Source organism: Mustela lutreola, chromosome 16 (genome assembly GCF_030435805.1).
Source record: "Mustela lutreola isolate mMusLut2 chromosome 16, mMusLut2.pri, whole genome shotgun sequence".
Lineage (NCBI taxonomy): Eukaryota > Metazoa > Chordata > Mammalia > Carnivora > Mustelidae > Mustela > Mustela lutreola.
The window spans coordinates 4,445,607-4,460,640 of NC_081305.1; the positions used below are offsets into that span (position 1 = coordinate 4,445,607).

The window sequence follows — 15,034 nt, forward strand, 5'->3', positions numbered from 1 at the left end:
ACCCCTGGGGGTGCCTGGGTGGCTCAGTGGGTTAAAGCCTCTGCTTTCGGCTCAGGTCATGATCCCAGGGTCCTGGGATCGAGCCCCGCGTCGGGCTCTCTGCTCAGCAGGAAGCCTGTTTCCTCCTCTCTCTCTGCCTGCCTCTCTGCCTACTTGTGATCTCTGTCTGTCAAATAAATAAATAAAATATTAAAAAAAAAAAAAGAAAAAAAAAAAAGAAAAAACACCCCTGGGAGGGCTGGGGGACCAGCAGCTGGGGCTGCATCTCCCCTGGTGGTGGTGCCGGGGCGGGGGTGTCAAACACGGAGCTGCCGGCATCGAGGCCGGGCTCCCGCAGGGACGGGGCCGCAGGAGAGGGGCAGGAAGGGACCGGGCCTCACCATGTTGGTGCCTTCTTCATCCGAGAGGCGCTGCTGAAGATCAAACCAAACGGTCTGAAACCAAAACATACAAAGATGTGTTGGGAGACAAAGGCCACCTCCCCTAAGGAGGCCTCCAGGACTACCACAATGAAAGCCATCAAAGAGCTCCAGCCTCCCCACCCCATGGGTCCAGGGACTCTGGAGTCCCCAGGTGGCTAGATGGAGCTCGGTCCATACACAGCGCTGGCTCTGAGGGGAGCTGGGAAGCCAGGCTGGGCGACGGACTGCAGAGCGGCCGAGAGCCCTTTTGGCCTTGGCATGTGGGAGCACTGGGAGACACAGAGGGCGACCAGATCTACCCAGGGGGCATTCTGCCAGCAGGGGAGGGTCCTCTGGGGACATGCAGCCATGGGGGCTTGAGACTTGAATCCGGGATGCTGGGTTTTTGCCACAGCTGCTGGCAAAGCCCTGAGGTTCCCCATCAACATACCAATCACCCCGAGTCCTAACCCCCGGTGCCTCGTGAATCCAACGCTCTCCATGGGCTGGTCTATTACCCTGGCCTCCCCCAGGCCTTGAACTAGATGCTTTACAAACACATCTTGCTGAACCGTCCAGACTGAGGAAGACACTGCCCGCCCCCATGAGCCCCAAGAGAGCAGGAACCGCGTGCACACAGCTCACGACCCTGTGCTCACGACCCTGTGCTGGGGTCTAGAACACAACCCGACGGATGCTCAGGCTGTTTCTGAGCTGAGAACCCTGGCTCCGAAGGCCACGAAAACTGCGTGACTGGAGGAGACTGGGTTCGAAGCCAGGGTCTCTCACCTCCCCACCCACAGATTCCTGGTTCTTCTCCAACTTGTGCACCCCACGAAGGCCACCTCTGCGCCTGCTCCCGACCATCCTCCACGGGGACGGCCCGTGTCTCCCGCACAGTCACAGACACGGGGTCTTTCCTCTCGTGTGGAGGACACACAACTGTGAGACATATCTGCTACTCAGGAGAACAGCCAGTGGTGGTCGGGCCTGTGATCTGTGCGGTCACTACCTCTGAGATTCTTCAGGATGTCCCCTAACGCCTGTGCCCCAAATGGCCTCATTTCTGCAGCGGGTCCTGCAGAAGGTGCGGACTTCTCAGAAACGTGGGGCTGCAAGGAGCTTTGCAGGTGCCCGAGGTGTGCCTGGCCCCTCACCTTAACACCGAGGCGGGCTCCTGGGGGCGGGGGGTGCGGGGGCACCACGTCTGCCCCAACCCCTCCAGCACCCATCAGTCCCACCCAGGCAGAGCAGCCAGGCTTAGGCGGGCACGCAGAGGGCGGGGCCCCCTGGCGACCCCGGATTGGCTCCCGCCGGCGGCCTGGACCAATCAGGGGCCGGCAGGAGGGGCCCCGCCCCATCTCCAGGACACCCAGGTGCTCCGAGGTCTCCAGCCAGCTGGTTGTTAAGGCGACCGGGCGCTAAAAATAAGCTTCAAACAACCTCCCTCCGGAGGCGCCGCCGAGTTGTTATGGCAACCGGGCCTCGGGGTCCTGCCGAGCCGTTCCCACCGCGCCCACTCGGCAGGCTTTCCGGGGAGGGGGATCCCACCTCGGCCCCCGGCAGGTGGACGGCCGCCTCCGCCCCCAGGCTCCCCTGCGGCCCGTCTGGCCTCGGCCTCCCTCTGCGCGGGGAGCCCCGCCCCCGCGGATCCCTCCTCACCCCCAAACCCAGGAAAGTACTTTTTTGCCCTTTTGCCAAAGATGTGAAAAATCCAGAGACTTCGGAGACACGTACAATGGCTGTAACCACTGAGCTCGCGGGGAGCGGCTGCCCGGGGTCCCCCAAGCAAACACATGCGTCTGGGTTTTGGTGTCAGAACATCCAGTAACGAGGGCCAGCAACCGCTGAGTAGATGCTCACCGCGGCAGGCTCCGGGGGAGGCGCTCGGGGGAGGCGTTAAGACCTCATTTTCTTTCATCCTCACAACAAGGCTGGGGGTGGACTACTCTGAATGCTTCTGAGTCTGGGGCTCAGAGAGGGTATGTCACTGGCCCAGGGTCACACAGCTGCTAAGTGGCCGCAGGGGACATCAGCCCCGCCCACAGCCTCACATCAGACTTGCAGGCTCCAAGCCCTGCCTGCGGTACTGGGGACGGCCCCTGTGGGTTGTGCTGTGAGGACCTACTGAGTGGTGAAATGTTCTCGGAAGACAGGATTCTGTAGAGACTCCGCCGTTTTTTTTAATTACCCGTGGACGTACTGAACCATATTTGAAAGAGGCCATGAATGCATCGGGTCATTGGAACGCTTCTAATCGCCTCTGGGACGTTGCTACTACTGCACCTACTGCCTTTTGCCATCACCTGCCCAGGCCAGGCCCACCTTCCAGCAAAGCCACAGGAAGCCTTGTTGCCTGGCCATCCGGGACACTGCTGACTCCTTCCTGCTCCCTGAGATGCCCCTTCCAGCTGCCCCCAGCCCTGTGACAGCTCCCCCTCCCCCCTGGCACCTCTCCTCGGGCCGGTACACGGGACACATTTCCCCTAGTCTTGTTCTCCGTTCCCCCATTCCCCGTTGGCCCAAGGTCCGGGGCTCCCGTCAGACTCTAGGCCTGACCCTACACTCACTGGGTGCAGGGGCGAGGGTGACGGCAGGGTGGGCTTACCTTACTCTCCAGCCGTCCTATCAGCTCTGCCAAGCGGCTAATCTGGGCTTCCAGGCCCTCCTCCTTGGGGTCTGCAGAGACTAAGGAAACGAAACAGAGATGCTGATTGTGGGAAGTGTGAGGCGCTCTCAGCCCTCCCAGTCCCATCTGGAGGCCCAGGCTGTATCCGGGCCACCGCCGGTGTCACCCCCACCCTCCCAGGGCGCCACTCTCTCACCAGATGGGAGACTCTTCCCTTGTTCTGCAGCCCCCAGCTTGGCGCTGGGGGCGTGGGGGGGCGCGGCGCTTCCAGACCAGGTCTCCACCACGCCGTGGCTGGCTTTGCTGTGGTTCTGTCTGCAGCTGGAGTGGAGGAAACACACCGATGACGGAGGCCGCAGGACCCTGGCCACTTGGACAAACACTAAGCACCCGTTGTGAGCAGAAATGCGCACAGGTGACCCGATGGGGTCCCATTCCCGTGGGGCTGCCATAATGGCCTTGGTTTCCTGAGCAGTAAAGGAGGCCCACGGACAGGTGCCTTCTGCAAGACCACACAGCTGGCAGGCATTCTAGGATGACCCAGCCCTGGGTCTGTGCCCAGGGGAATCGGGGTCCATTCCAGGGCTGACGCTGAGCCAGGCTCCCACCCCACAGCAGAAGTGACAGCTTCTTCTCCCGGCTTCACTGGGGTCGGGCGGAGGGAACCTGGGTCTATACCAGCTCGACAGGCCCCCTCTCTGAAAACGGGAGCCCTAAGAGAGAGCCTGGAGAGGGCACAGACCAGCACAGAAAAATCGGTGCTCCTGCCCTCAGCCAGGCCCCATGTCCTGTCCCTGTCCACCGCCCCATGCACAATGGTGCACACAGGCATAGAGCCCTGGCACGCCCTGATGGGCACACGCAGCTCATCATCAGTGTCACCAGCTCATCAACAGTGTCTGGCCCAGGAGTGAGGGCTCAGAAGTGGCCAAACACCCAAGTGCAAAGAGATGCCGGGACACTCCCCCACACCCGCAAATACACCGAGATCCACACACACACCCCGCCACACGGCCAACGTGCCCTGTCCCGGGCCTCCTCCTGCCTTGGGACATTCCAGACTTTGTCTCCCGTGATCCCTGATCCCGAGAGTTCCGCAAGCCGCGCCCCCCATAACGCAGGGCCACCCCAAGTCTTCCGGGAGGGGAAAGGTGGGCGGAGTCTTTGAGGTGTCCATCCTGATGCTCCACAAACCAGCAGCAAATCCAACGTGGCTGTCACACCACAAATGGGCACCAGGGGAGTCCCATAGGGGCCCTGGGCTTGGAACCGGTAGCTGGTACCTGCACAGGGGAGCCGAAGGGGGCCTGCTGCCTGGGGGCAAATTAGCGGAGATTCGGGGCGGTTCAAGGCAGGGGAGTGCACGTGGAGATGTGCCTCCCCGTCGCAAACAGATCCCTCTGCCACCAAAGTCCCAAAGGAAGGTCCCAGCATGGGGCTGGTGACACAAGACGGGACATGCACAGAGCAGGGAATCAGCCCCCGACAGCACCCACCAATACCTGTCCTACCGCGAAAGACAACACACAGCTTTGAATCCAGATGCTGACCCAAAAATGTAAGGAAGCTCCATGTCAGCCTCCAGAGCTCTGGGGACCAGCCCTCTAGTCACAGGGCTGAGCACGGACGGAGGCAGAGTGGTGGGCTCAGCAACCCCGGACTCCGATCCAGCAGGCACGGGTGGGGGCCATGGGTGGGGGCCATGGGTGGGGGCCACGAGCGGGGGCCGGGCACCGGCACTTGACATTTTCCAGGTGCTGTGCCCACGGGTGCCCAGAGCACGCACATTTGGGGAACAGCGTCCCTGAGCAACTCTTGCAATCCTGTCCGGCTGGGACCAGCCCTCACCAGCCACACATCACGTGCTCAAACCCCCCACAGGACAGCCACCGACACCCTGGCCCCGGCGAGCCACTGTGGTTCCTGTCCACCGTTTGTCTTTATGTCTCCTCCACACCAGATGCATCGGCTGTTCTGGAAAGGGGGGTGTGTCTCAACTTGGGACGGCAAATGTGAGGGCTCCTGGCCCCCAGGGGAAGGAGAGTGACTCGTCTCTGGGCGCCGGGCCCCCTTCCCCACACAGACTCTCTCCTTGACTTTGACGTGCAAACGCAGCCTGAAATCACTGCACTTCTCTTCCCTTCCGGGGTTTGGGGCTGCTACTCTTTTTTTAAGGCCTCTGAGACCCCCAGACGGAGGGGAGGGCAGGCCTGAGGCTTCCCTGCATCACAGGGGCCTGGTTTTCTAGCTACGTCACTGACGGCTCACGGAAGCTTCTCCAGTGATGGCAACCACGTAGCTTCCAGGTTTCAAAAACGAGGCAAATCATAGAACAGTCCTAGGGAACAACCTAAGTGAGAGGTACAGGGACGTGGCGCACCGGTCAGGCTCTCGGAAACGGTCTTACCTCCGCGGGCATGTGCGTCCCAACGCGCACGGGTCCCGCCCGCAAACCCCGTGCTCTGCGCGGACAGCGCCTCATTCCACGCTCCTGTCGCTGACGAGGCAAGGATCGAATCGCCCCCACTTTCCAGATGGGGGAATAGGAGCACAGAGAGGTGCAGCCCCTTGCCCAAGGCCCCCCCAGCCCCCAAGCACACACGTGGCCCCAGCAAGCAGCAGATGCCGTGGGCGACGCAGCCCCCCCGGGGACCCAGGGGGGCCCGGGACACACCGGATCTGGCTGGTCTGCTCCTCGATGGCCTCCACGGCGCTCTCCACAGAGCTGAGCAGCGACTGGATCTGATTGGCCGTCTCCTTCAGAAGGAAGCGCGTCACAAACTGGTCCACGTTGCTCCCGCCCTCGTACACCTGTGGAGGGAAGGGGCACAGATGCGAGAGGGGTTGGGGAGGGAACTTAGGGGTGGGGTCTGGCACAGAGCCGGGGGGGGGGGGGGCACCTGGGGTTGGCGTCTGCCTCGCAGGAGGAAAGGGGGACCCCAGGGCCACCCGCGTCTGGGGGACAGCAGAGCTCCTGCGTCAGGACACAGGCTATGGATCTGGAGACGAGGTCGGAGCCCTGGCTGCACTGTGGACTGGCTCCTCCCCTCTGGGACGGTGACAGGCGTCACCCTAGCATCTATCTCCCAAGGTCATCTGGAGGACTGAACGGCGACACGGATATCAAATGCTCAGGGTCGTGCCTGTCCCAAAGCAAGTGCTCAGTGACCAGCAGCTGCTGTGATCAGGACGAAGCTGACGCTGGTAACACGGATGATGGCGGGGACAATGCGGGTGGCGACGGTGAAGACGAGTGTTGGTGGCGGCGACGGTGACGAAGATGGCAGTGACAATGACGGTGATGGGGACAGTGATGGTGATGACGGTGGTGGTGACAGTGGTGGTGACAGTGGTGGTGATAAGAGCACGAGGACAGCGTCGTGAAGGTGACGCTGGTGAGGGCTGGCAGGGACGAGAGTGCTCCCTGGCGGTGGCGTTCCCGATGCCCTTGCGACAGGGAAGAATAATGCCCGGAGAACACACACCCCCTCCCCCTCCCTCCTCCGAGGACGATTCCTCGGGCTCCCGGGCCCCCGTGTGCTCCTCAGAGACACGGAAGACGACTCCAGAGCGACCAGAGCGGTTCAACAGGCCCCCCTCAAGGAAAGGTGGGAGACGCCATCCCAGCAGGAGCGGGCAGCAGGGGGCGCGGGCGGGGGGGGGGGGGGGAGCCGGAGGGGCCGGAGACTCCGAGGCCACGAGGGGAGCACAGGGAGGAGAGGAGGAGGAGGGTTTCCACAGACTTCGCTCTGTGGCGGGAGACGCAGTCGCGCCTTCTGTCAAGAGCCGGCCGCAAAGACATTTCTCAAGGCTCCGGGATCCAGAGGAGAGCCCCGTGGCTTCAGAGGCCTGACGGTGGGACTGAGAAGGTTCTGGCTCAGCCGGGTCGCTCAAGGATGATAAGGGATCAAAGGGCACCGGGTTGGGGACGCGGGTCCCCGAACGCCGAAGCCGTGGCCTCTCCCGCCTCCGCAGCCAGCTGCCCGCGCCGTGGAATTCTGCCCAGTCCCCGCAAGGCCAGGGTCCACAGGGCTCCCAAGGACAGCAAATCAAGCCATCTGTCACTCTGACTGCAAATTAATTAGCAATGAGTGCACAAGGGAAGGATGGCTAGAGACAGAGAGGGAAACGGAGGCAGGTGTGGGGAGTGGGCGGGGGCGGGGGCGGGGGCGGGCACACGCAGGGAGGTGTGTGGAGGGGGCTGGCCTGTGCCAACACCGGCGACGAGCCCTGCCAGAGAATGACTCTGCGGCAGAAGGTAGATAAGGCTCTGGTCCCCTAAAGCGTTTCGGTGACTGATTACCCTCCCCTGCGTCGGCGGAAAGCGCTCTCAATCCAGGGATCAGCGGGGCCCCAGATGAATGAACAGCCAAGAAGATATAATGGGGTAAGAACTTACGTGCAAAGACAGAAAACCCGCTAGAAACCATCAGGCAGAAAAATGAGCTGCAGCAAGTGAGTGAGAAGCACCTAGACCTGTGGCTGAGGTTGCAAAGACCCAGGAGTGGAAGTGGCTAGCTGAACTCCAGAAAGACCAGTTATCTTCCCAAGGGGTGAAAATGCCGCCTTTACAGATCTCTCCTCCATCACCAACGCCTCAGCCAAGACACCAAATCCACAGATTCCAGAAGGAAAGGATCAGATCTGGGAATTCTGTACCAGGCGGACACATGACACAGAAACCGGCATATCTCCGAAGTGAGCGCCGTTCCAGCCTCGGAATTTCCCCTCGAAATACCCAGGGTCGAATCAGAGAAAGAACTCGTGATCCGGGAAGTCGTGAGAAGTGGCAGCAAGTGATGGTGCAATTAAATTTAAGGTTAGAGAGGCCAGGAAAAAAAAAAAAGATTCATCATCACTTCATTTTGATCCCCCTGGATTATGTCAATAAAGAGGGTGCAAGTACAGTAAAAAATAATCTGAAAACCTAGAACGTCCTTTAATTCCACCAAGAGGTACAGGAAATGTCTTTTATTAGGTAGGTATAAAAGCCGCCAAGGGCACCCACCCAGCGCCTGCTTGCTACGTGGCCAGTGAACAATGAAAGCTACACTGTTTCCCTTCCAAATCCCAGTCAACAGCTCTTAAGAGAGCGGACCTGGAGACTGCCCCAGGGAAGAGGAAGAACCCGGGAAGCCTAAGAGTCCAACAGCAGGCAGAGCTGACAGAGTGTAACAATAAAAGCAAGTAGAAAGCAGCCTGGGGCGCCTGGGTGGCTCCGTGGGTTGAGCCTCTGCCTTCAGCTCAGGTCATGATCCCAGGGTCCTGGGATCGAGCCCCACATTGGGCTCTCTGCTTGGCAGGGAGCCTGCTTCCCCCTCTCTCTCTGCCTGCCTCTCTGCCTGCTTGTGATCTCTGTCTGTCCAATAAATAAATAAAGTCTTTTTTAAAAAATTTAAAAAGAAAGAAAGAAAGGAAGAAAGCACCCTGAGTTCCCTCCTATAAGCACACAGTCCCAGACTTGAAATGAGAGCCACATGGAAGCATTTCTGAACCAAAACAGCAGCAGAAGATGAACGACATCAAGCCTGTGCAAAAAAAATCCTGCCACCAAATCTGGTCAGATGAACAGGACAAGTCGTGGTGTCACTCGAGGATGGGATTTAGAGGACACGGTATTCCACAGGTTAGAAGGGTCAGGATAAAACGGCAAAATCTAGCAGAGCAAGGGCAGGGCTCTACTGAACCTTCATGCAAAGGGTGAGAAAGTGGCTATTAGCATGGCCGTGGAGGGGCTCTGGGGGGCTCAGTCGGTTGAGCATCTGTCTTCTGCTTAGGGTCACGATCCCAGGGTCCTGGGATGGAGTCCCGCATCGTGCTCCCTGCTCAGCAGGGACCCTGCTCCTCCCTCTGCGTGCTGCTCCCCTTGCTTGTGCGTGCTTTCTCTCTCTCACAAATAAATAAAATCTCAAAAATAAATAAATAAATAGATAGATAAACATGGCAATGGGGTCTCAGAGGGACGCAGCCATTTCCTAAAGCAATTCTGCTTTATACCCAAGCCCTGGACTGCTCATATGCTTTGACCCAGTCATTTCACTTTTGATCACCCATCCTGAAGAAATCCTGCAAAACGTGCATAAATGTTTATGTCCCAAGGTTACAGTATTATTTGTAATAGAAAAACCTGGTAATATTCTAATATGCCCCAAAGAGCAGAACAGTAAGTACATTTAAATATGAATATTTTAAAAGATGCTTCTGGACAGTTTTAATAATGTGGGAAAAGTATTTGCTAAAATATTAGGTGGAAAAAAGGCAAAAAATAAGTTTTTGTGCACAGAACGATATTAAGTATATTGAAGAGTCACAGGGGAACAAAAGAAACTCAGAGGTAATAAGCTAACGTGATTAACAGTGGTGAGGATGGTGTGAGTCAGAAACGATTTGAAATTCTTCTTCATACTTTTCTCTATTTCCTAAATTTTGGACATTAAACCTGTACCATTTATATAATAAAAACATAACAGAAGTCTATATGCATCAAACAACACAGCTAAAAATATAGAAAGGGAACACATTAAAAATACAGAGATTAAATCATTCAGCGGGACAAATTAGCTCATCACGGTCTCAGAGGACAGATAAATTGGACAATAAGAACCAGGAATGGAGGGGTACCTGGGGGGCTCAGTGGAAGCCTCTGCCTTTGGCTCAGGTCATGATCTCAGGATCCTCGGATCGAGCCCCATATAGGACTCTCTGCTCAGCGGGGAGCCTGCTTCCCCCGCACTCTCTGCCTGCTTCTCTGCCTACTTGTGATCTATCAAATAAATAAAATCTTAAAAAAAAAGAAAAAGAAAAAGAAACAGGAATGGAAAGAGTATTGCCAGGAAAGTGTGAAAGTTCACATTGGACAAGAAAGCTTCTTACTGGGTCTCCTGTCTCGTACCTCTGTGCTAAGTCTTCCTTTGTTTTAGAGTGACTCTTAAAACTGTAGAACGTAGAATAGAATTCTCATCTACAGAAGCACACATGAATTCTGTCTGGCAGAGTGCAAGGGACTGTCACTGTCACTGGGGACAGGGGCCAACTCTGCATTTATTCACAAAGTCATTCCAGAATTCCTGGTCGTTTCTCTACATGGTGTGTGTTCTCTGAATTTTCCTTTGAGCTAGCTGTGACCTCTTACAGGTTCTCACCTTAATGCCCGAGTCCTTTCAATATTCATACTAATGATACAGAAAGTAGGAAGCTAAGACGAGTAACAAAAATAATTCTTAATTTTGATTATTCACAGTCCCTACTTTGAAGTAGTTCAAAATTAAATCATGAGTACTTTTTAATTAAATAGAGACAATACGGTAAATAATATAAAGATTTGGTATGAAAACTGTATATGCGACCCAAGTAATTGTAAATGAGAGATGTGAATTCTGTATTTCTGAGATTAAAATTATTGAAGAAAATTCCTATCTGGAGACAAAATAATAATAATAATAATAATAATAAGCCTTATGGCTTTAAGTGATTTTCTCAACTTTGAAACCAAAGCTTAAGGAGTGACTGGTGAGGGGAGGCCTGGGTGGCTCAGCGGTTAAGCGTCTGCCCTTAGCTCAGGTCATGTGCCCCGGATCCTGGGATCGAGTCCAGAGCCCGGCTCCTTGCTCAGCGGGGAGCCTGCTTCTCCCTCTCCCTTTCTCCCTGCTCATTCAGTCTCTGTCACTCTCAAATAAATAAATAATATTTTAAAAAAAAGAAAGGAGGGGCGCCTGGGTGGCTCAGTGGGTTAAACCTCTGCCTTCAGCTCAGGTCATGATCTCAGGGTCCTGGGATCGAGCCCCACATCGGGCTCTCTGCTCAGCGGGGAGCCTGCTTCCTCCTCTCTCTCTCTGCCTGCCTCTCTGCCTACTTGTGATCTCTGTCAAATAAATAAATAAAATCTTTAAAAAAAAAAAAAAAAGGAGTGGCACGGTGATGTTATTAGCACCTCTAATATAAATAAAAATCTTGGGGTTGGCCAAAACGAGGGACTGCATATGCATTTTTCATTTGTACGAGAGACACGGTTCCCCTCTTTGCAACGAGTCTTAGGAATACACATGTCCTAACACAGAAGGCACAGCCATTTTCCGATTTCCCGTTCTGGAAAGGATGACCCCGTCTTCCACTTGAGCACCCACGAGGTCATTATCAAAACAGCTCAAGCACCGTATCACCTGGAAATCACACGGTGTGAGCGCGGCGGGGAAACCGGGGCTGCTCACTTCCCTCGACCGCACGGGGGAGCCCGGGATGAGCAGGGATGCGCAGGGATGCGGCAGAGGTCCGGGGAGAGTCAGCAAGGAGGTGCCGCCCCACGAGAGAATCCCGAATCCCGAGAATCCCAGCTGCAGGGAAAACACCCAAGGTCAAGGCTTAAGACGTCCAGCGGATTGTCAGAAGAACGGAAGCCCTGCTCTTCCCACGTGGAAAAGAGCAGTGACCACCAGCCTGCGGACGCAGGACGGACCAGAGAAGCCTGGAAACCGTAGCTACAGCAGGAACCGTAGCGGGAAATGGAAAGACATGTGTCGAGGGGCTGGGCATCTGGGGCAAAGCTGGGGGCGCCGGGGGTGGCCCAGATAGTTGAGAGTCTGGCTCTTGATTTTGGCTCAGGTCGTGATCTCAGGGGTGTGGGATCGGGAAGGAGCCCCAAGTCAGGCTCTGTGCTCCGTGGGGAGTTTGCTGGAGTTTCTCTTTCCTTCTCCCTCTGCCCCTCCCCCAGTGGTTGCTCACATGCTCTCTTTCTAAAATAACTAATAAAATGTTTTAAAAAAGCAAACAGGTAAAACTGGCAAACAGAAGTTTTTAAAACGTAGCCCAACAGGACAAACATTAAAATAAGACTAGAGCTACAGAAGCATAGGTGTTGTTGAATTCAATCTCCATCAAGTTCCTGTTTGGGGTCAAAGAAGATTTTAGATTTTTTTTTTTAAATCATCAACATGATATGATACTTTATGTGGAAAACCCAAAAGATTCCCCTCAAATCTACTAGAACTCATATAGGAATTCAGTAAAGTGTCAGGATATAAAATCAATACACAGAATCAGTTGCATTTCTGTACACCAACAACAAGACAGAAGAAAGAGAAATTAAGCAATTGATCCCATTTACAATTGCACCCAAAACTATGAGATACTTAGGAATAAACCTAACCAAAGATGCAAAGAACCTGTACTCAGAAAACTATAAAGTACTCATGAAAGAAACTGAGGAAGACACAAAGAAATGGAAACATGTTCCATGCTCACGGATTGGAGGAACAAATATTTTGAAAATGTCTCTGCTATCTAAAGCAATCTACACATTTAATGCCATGCCTATCAAAATATCATCAATTTTTTTCAAAGAAATGGAATCAATAACCCTAAAATTTATATGGTACCAGAAAAGACCCAAATAGCCGGAGGAATGTTGAAAAAGAAAGCCAAAGTTGGTGGCATCACAATTCCAGACCATCAAGCTCTATTACAAAGCTGTCATCATCAAGACAGTATGGTACTGGCACAAAAATAGACACACAGATCAAAGGAACAGAATAGAGAGCCCAGAAAAGACCCTCAACTCTATGGTCAACTAATCTTCGACAAGGCAGGAAAGGATGTCCAATGGAAAAAAAGTCTCTTCAACAAATGGTGTTGGGAAAATTGGACAGCCACATGCAGAAGAACGGAACTGGACCATTTCCTTATACCACACATAAAAATAGACTCAAAATGGATGAAAGACCTTAATGTGAGACAGGAATCCATCAAAATCCTTGAGGAGAACACAGGCAGCAACCTCTTCGACCTCAGCTGCAGCAACTTCTTCCTAGAAACATCGCCAAAGGCAAGGGAAGCATGGGCGAAAAGAACTATAGGGACTTCATCGAGATTAAAAGCTTCTGCACAGCAAAGGAAACAGTTAACAAAATCAAAAGACAACTGACAGACTGGGAGAAGATATTTGCAAATGACATATCAGATAAAGGGCTAATATCCAAAATCTCTAAAGAACTTCTCAAACTCTGGGGCGCCTGGGTGGCTCAGTGGGTTAAAGCCTCTGCCTTTGGCTCGGGTCATGATCCCAGGGTCCTGGGATTGAGACCCGCATCGGGCTCTCTGCTCAGCGGGGAGCCTGCTTCCCCTTCTCTCTCTGCCTGCCTCTCTGCCTACTTGTGATCTCTGTCTGTCAAGTAAGTAAATAAAATCTTAAAAAAAAAAAAAAAGAGTTAAAAAAAAAAAAGAACTTCTCAAACTCAACACCCAAAGAACAAATAATCAAGAAATGGGCAGAGGACATGAACAGACATTTCTGCAAAGAAGACATCCAGATGGCCAACAGACATGAAAAGTGCTCCACATCACTCAGCATCAGGGAAATGCAAATCAAAACCACAGTGAGATACCACCTCACACGAGTCAGAATGGCTAAAATTAACAAGTCAGGAAATAGAAGTTGGCAAGGATGTGGAGAAAGGGGAACCCTCCTACACTGTTGGTGGGAATGCAAGCTGGTTTGGCCGCTCTAGAGAACAGCATGGAGGTTCCTCAAGAAGTTGAAAATAGAGCTATCCTATGACCTAGCAATCTCACTACTGGGTATTTACCCTAAAGATACAAACGTAGTGATCCGAAGGGGCACGTGCACCCGAATGTTTACAGCAGCAGTGTCCACAATAGCCAAACTATGGAAAGAACCTAGATGTCCATCAACAGATGAATGGATCAAGAAGATGTGGTATATATACACAAATGGAATACTATGCAGCCATCAAAAGAAACGAAATCTTGCCATTTGCAACGACGTGGATGGAACTAGAGGGTATTCTGCTGAGCGAAATAAGTCCACCAGAGAAAGATAATTATCATATGATCTCCCTGATATGAGGAATTTGAGAGGCAGAGTTGGGGGTTTGAGGGATAGGGAGGGAAAAAAAGAAACAAGATGGGACTGGGAGGGAGACAAACCATAAGAGACTCTTAATCTCAGGAAACAAACTGAGGGTTGCTGGGGGTTGGGGAGTGAGGGATGGGGTGACTGGGTGGTGGACACTGGGGACAGCGAGTGCTATGGTGAGTGCTGTGAACTGTGTAAGACTGATGATTCGCAGACCTGTACCCCTGAAGCAAATAATACATTGTATGTTAATAAAAAAAACCATCAACATACTATGCATGGCTGATCGCGAAGCTGAATGTGTCCATGACAGTTTTATTTGAAACGGCACTAAAAGGGACACAAAAAGTCAAATGTTTCACTGGAACCAGGATGACCTCAAAGATCTATGAATATACTCCCCCCTCCCCTCCCCCGAGGGGGACCTTGACCCCAGCTTCCTGGATAAGTTCCTTCTATTTTTGAATAAAAAAAGGATTCCGTGGTGGAGAAGCGGATTCACACACAGCAAGATCTTCCAAACCCACAATTCATCCCCAAATCAATGTCCAGCCGCTATTTCCAAGGGAGACCAAGCGAGAGCTCAGCGCTGCGACAGAGGGTCCGGGCGCCCGCCGGGGCTTCTCCCAGGGAGTGAAGGAATGTTCCGCAGAAGACACTCCAAGAATAGAATCCACCCCGCCAAGAGCTGAAGGAGACTCACGCCATCCAAAGGAAATTTAAAAGACTCACTACGACCTCCTAAGATGAAATGTAATGAAGGGAAGGCAAAAAAAAAAAAAAAAATATATATATATATATATATTTTAACAGACTGAAGAGGTTTCTAAAAATAGAGCTGGTATTAATATTGTCATTAGTGGAGAAATACTGGAGAAACACACTTGAAAATCACGAGCCACAAGAGGAAGCCTGACGCGGCGGCTGAATCGGCGGGAAGGAAAGGCAGCAGGACGCACCCCAGAAATCAGAGGGCCGCGCGCCCCAGGAACCGAGAAGCCAAGTGCACCGGGTCCCGGCGTGACCGGGACCCTGCAGCCCCGGAAGCCAGTGGTCCACACGGATCGACACGGACGCAGGGGAAGCATCCCAGAGGACCACGAGCTGCATGGCGATCAGCAAAAATCGGTTCGAAAA

The 15,034-nt window shown here is 53.6% G+C and overlaps 1 protein-coding gene across 5 annotated transcripts in view; it reads right to left on the reverse strand.

Moving 5' to 3' along the window:
* Positions 1-15,034, reverse strand: part of NECAB2 (N-terminal EF-hand calcium binding protein 2) — a 28,443-nt gene that overhangs the window by 2,770 nt on the left and 10,639 nt on the right. For 4 of the 5 annotated variants that reach the window (XM_059151967.1, XM_059151970.1, XM_059151968.1 and 1 more), the window contains exons 6-10: positions 5,705-5,841; positions 3,639-3,755; positions 3,227-3,351; positions 3,010-3,089; positions 381-434 (exon numbers count right to left, since the gene is read on the reverse strand). In XM_059151967.1, coding sequence (XP_059007950.1) covers positions 381-434; positions 3,010-3,089; positions 3,227-3,351; positions 3,639-3,755; positions 5,705-5,841 — 513 coding nt within the window. The remainder of the gene's footprint in view (positions 1-380; positions 435-3,009; positions 3,090-3,226; positions 3,352-3,638; positions 3,756-5,704; positions 5,842-15,034) is intronic. The other variant, XM_059151971.1, reaches the window with a different exon arrangement.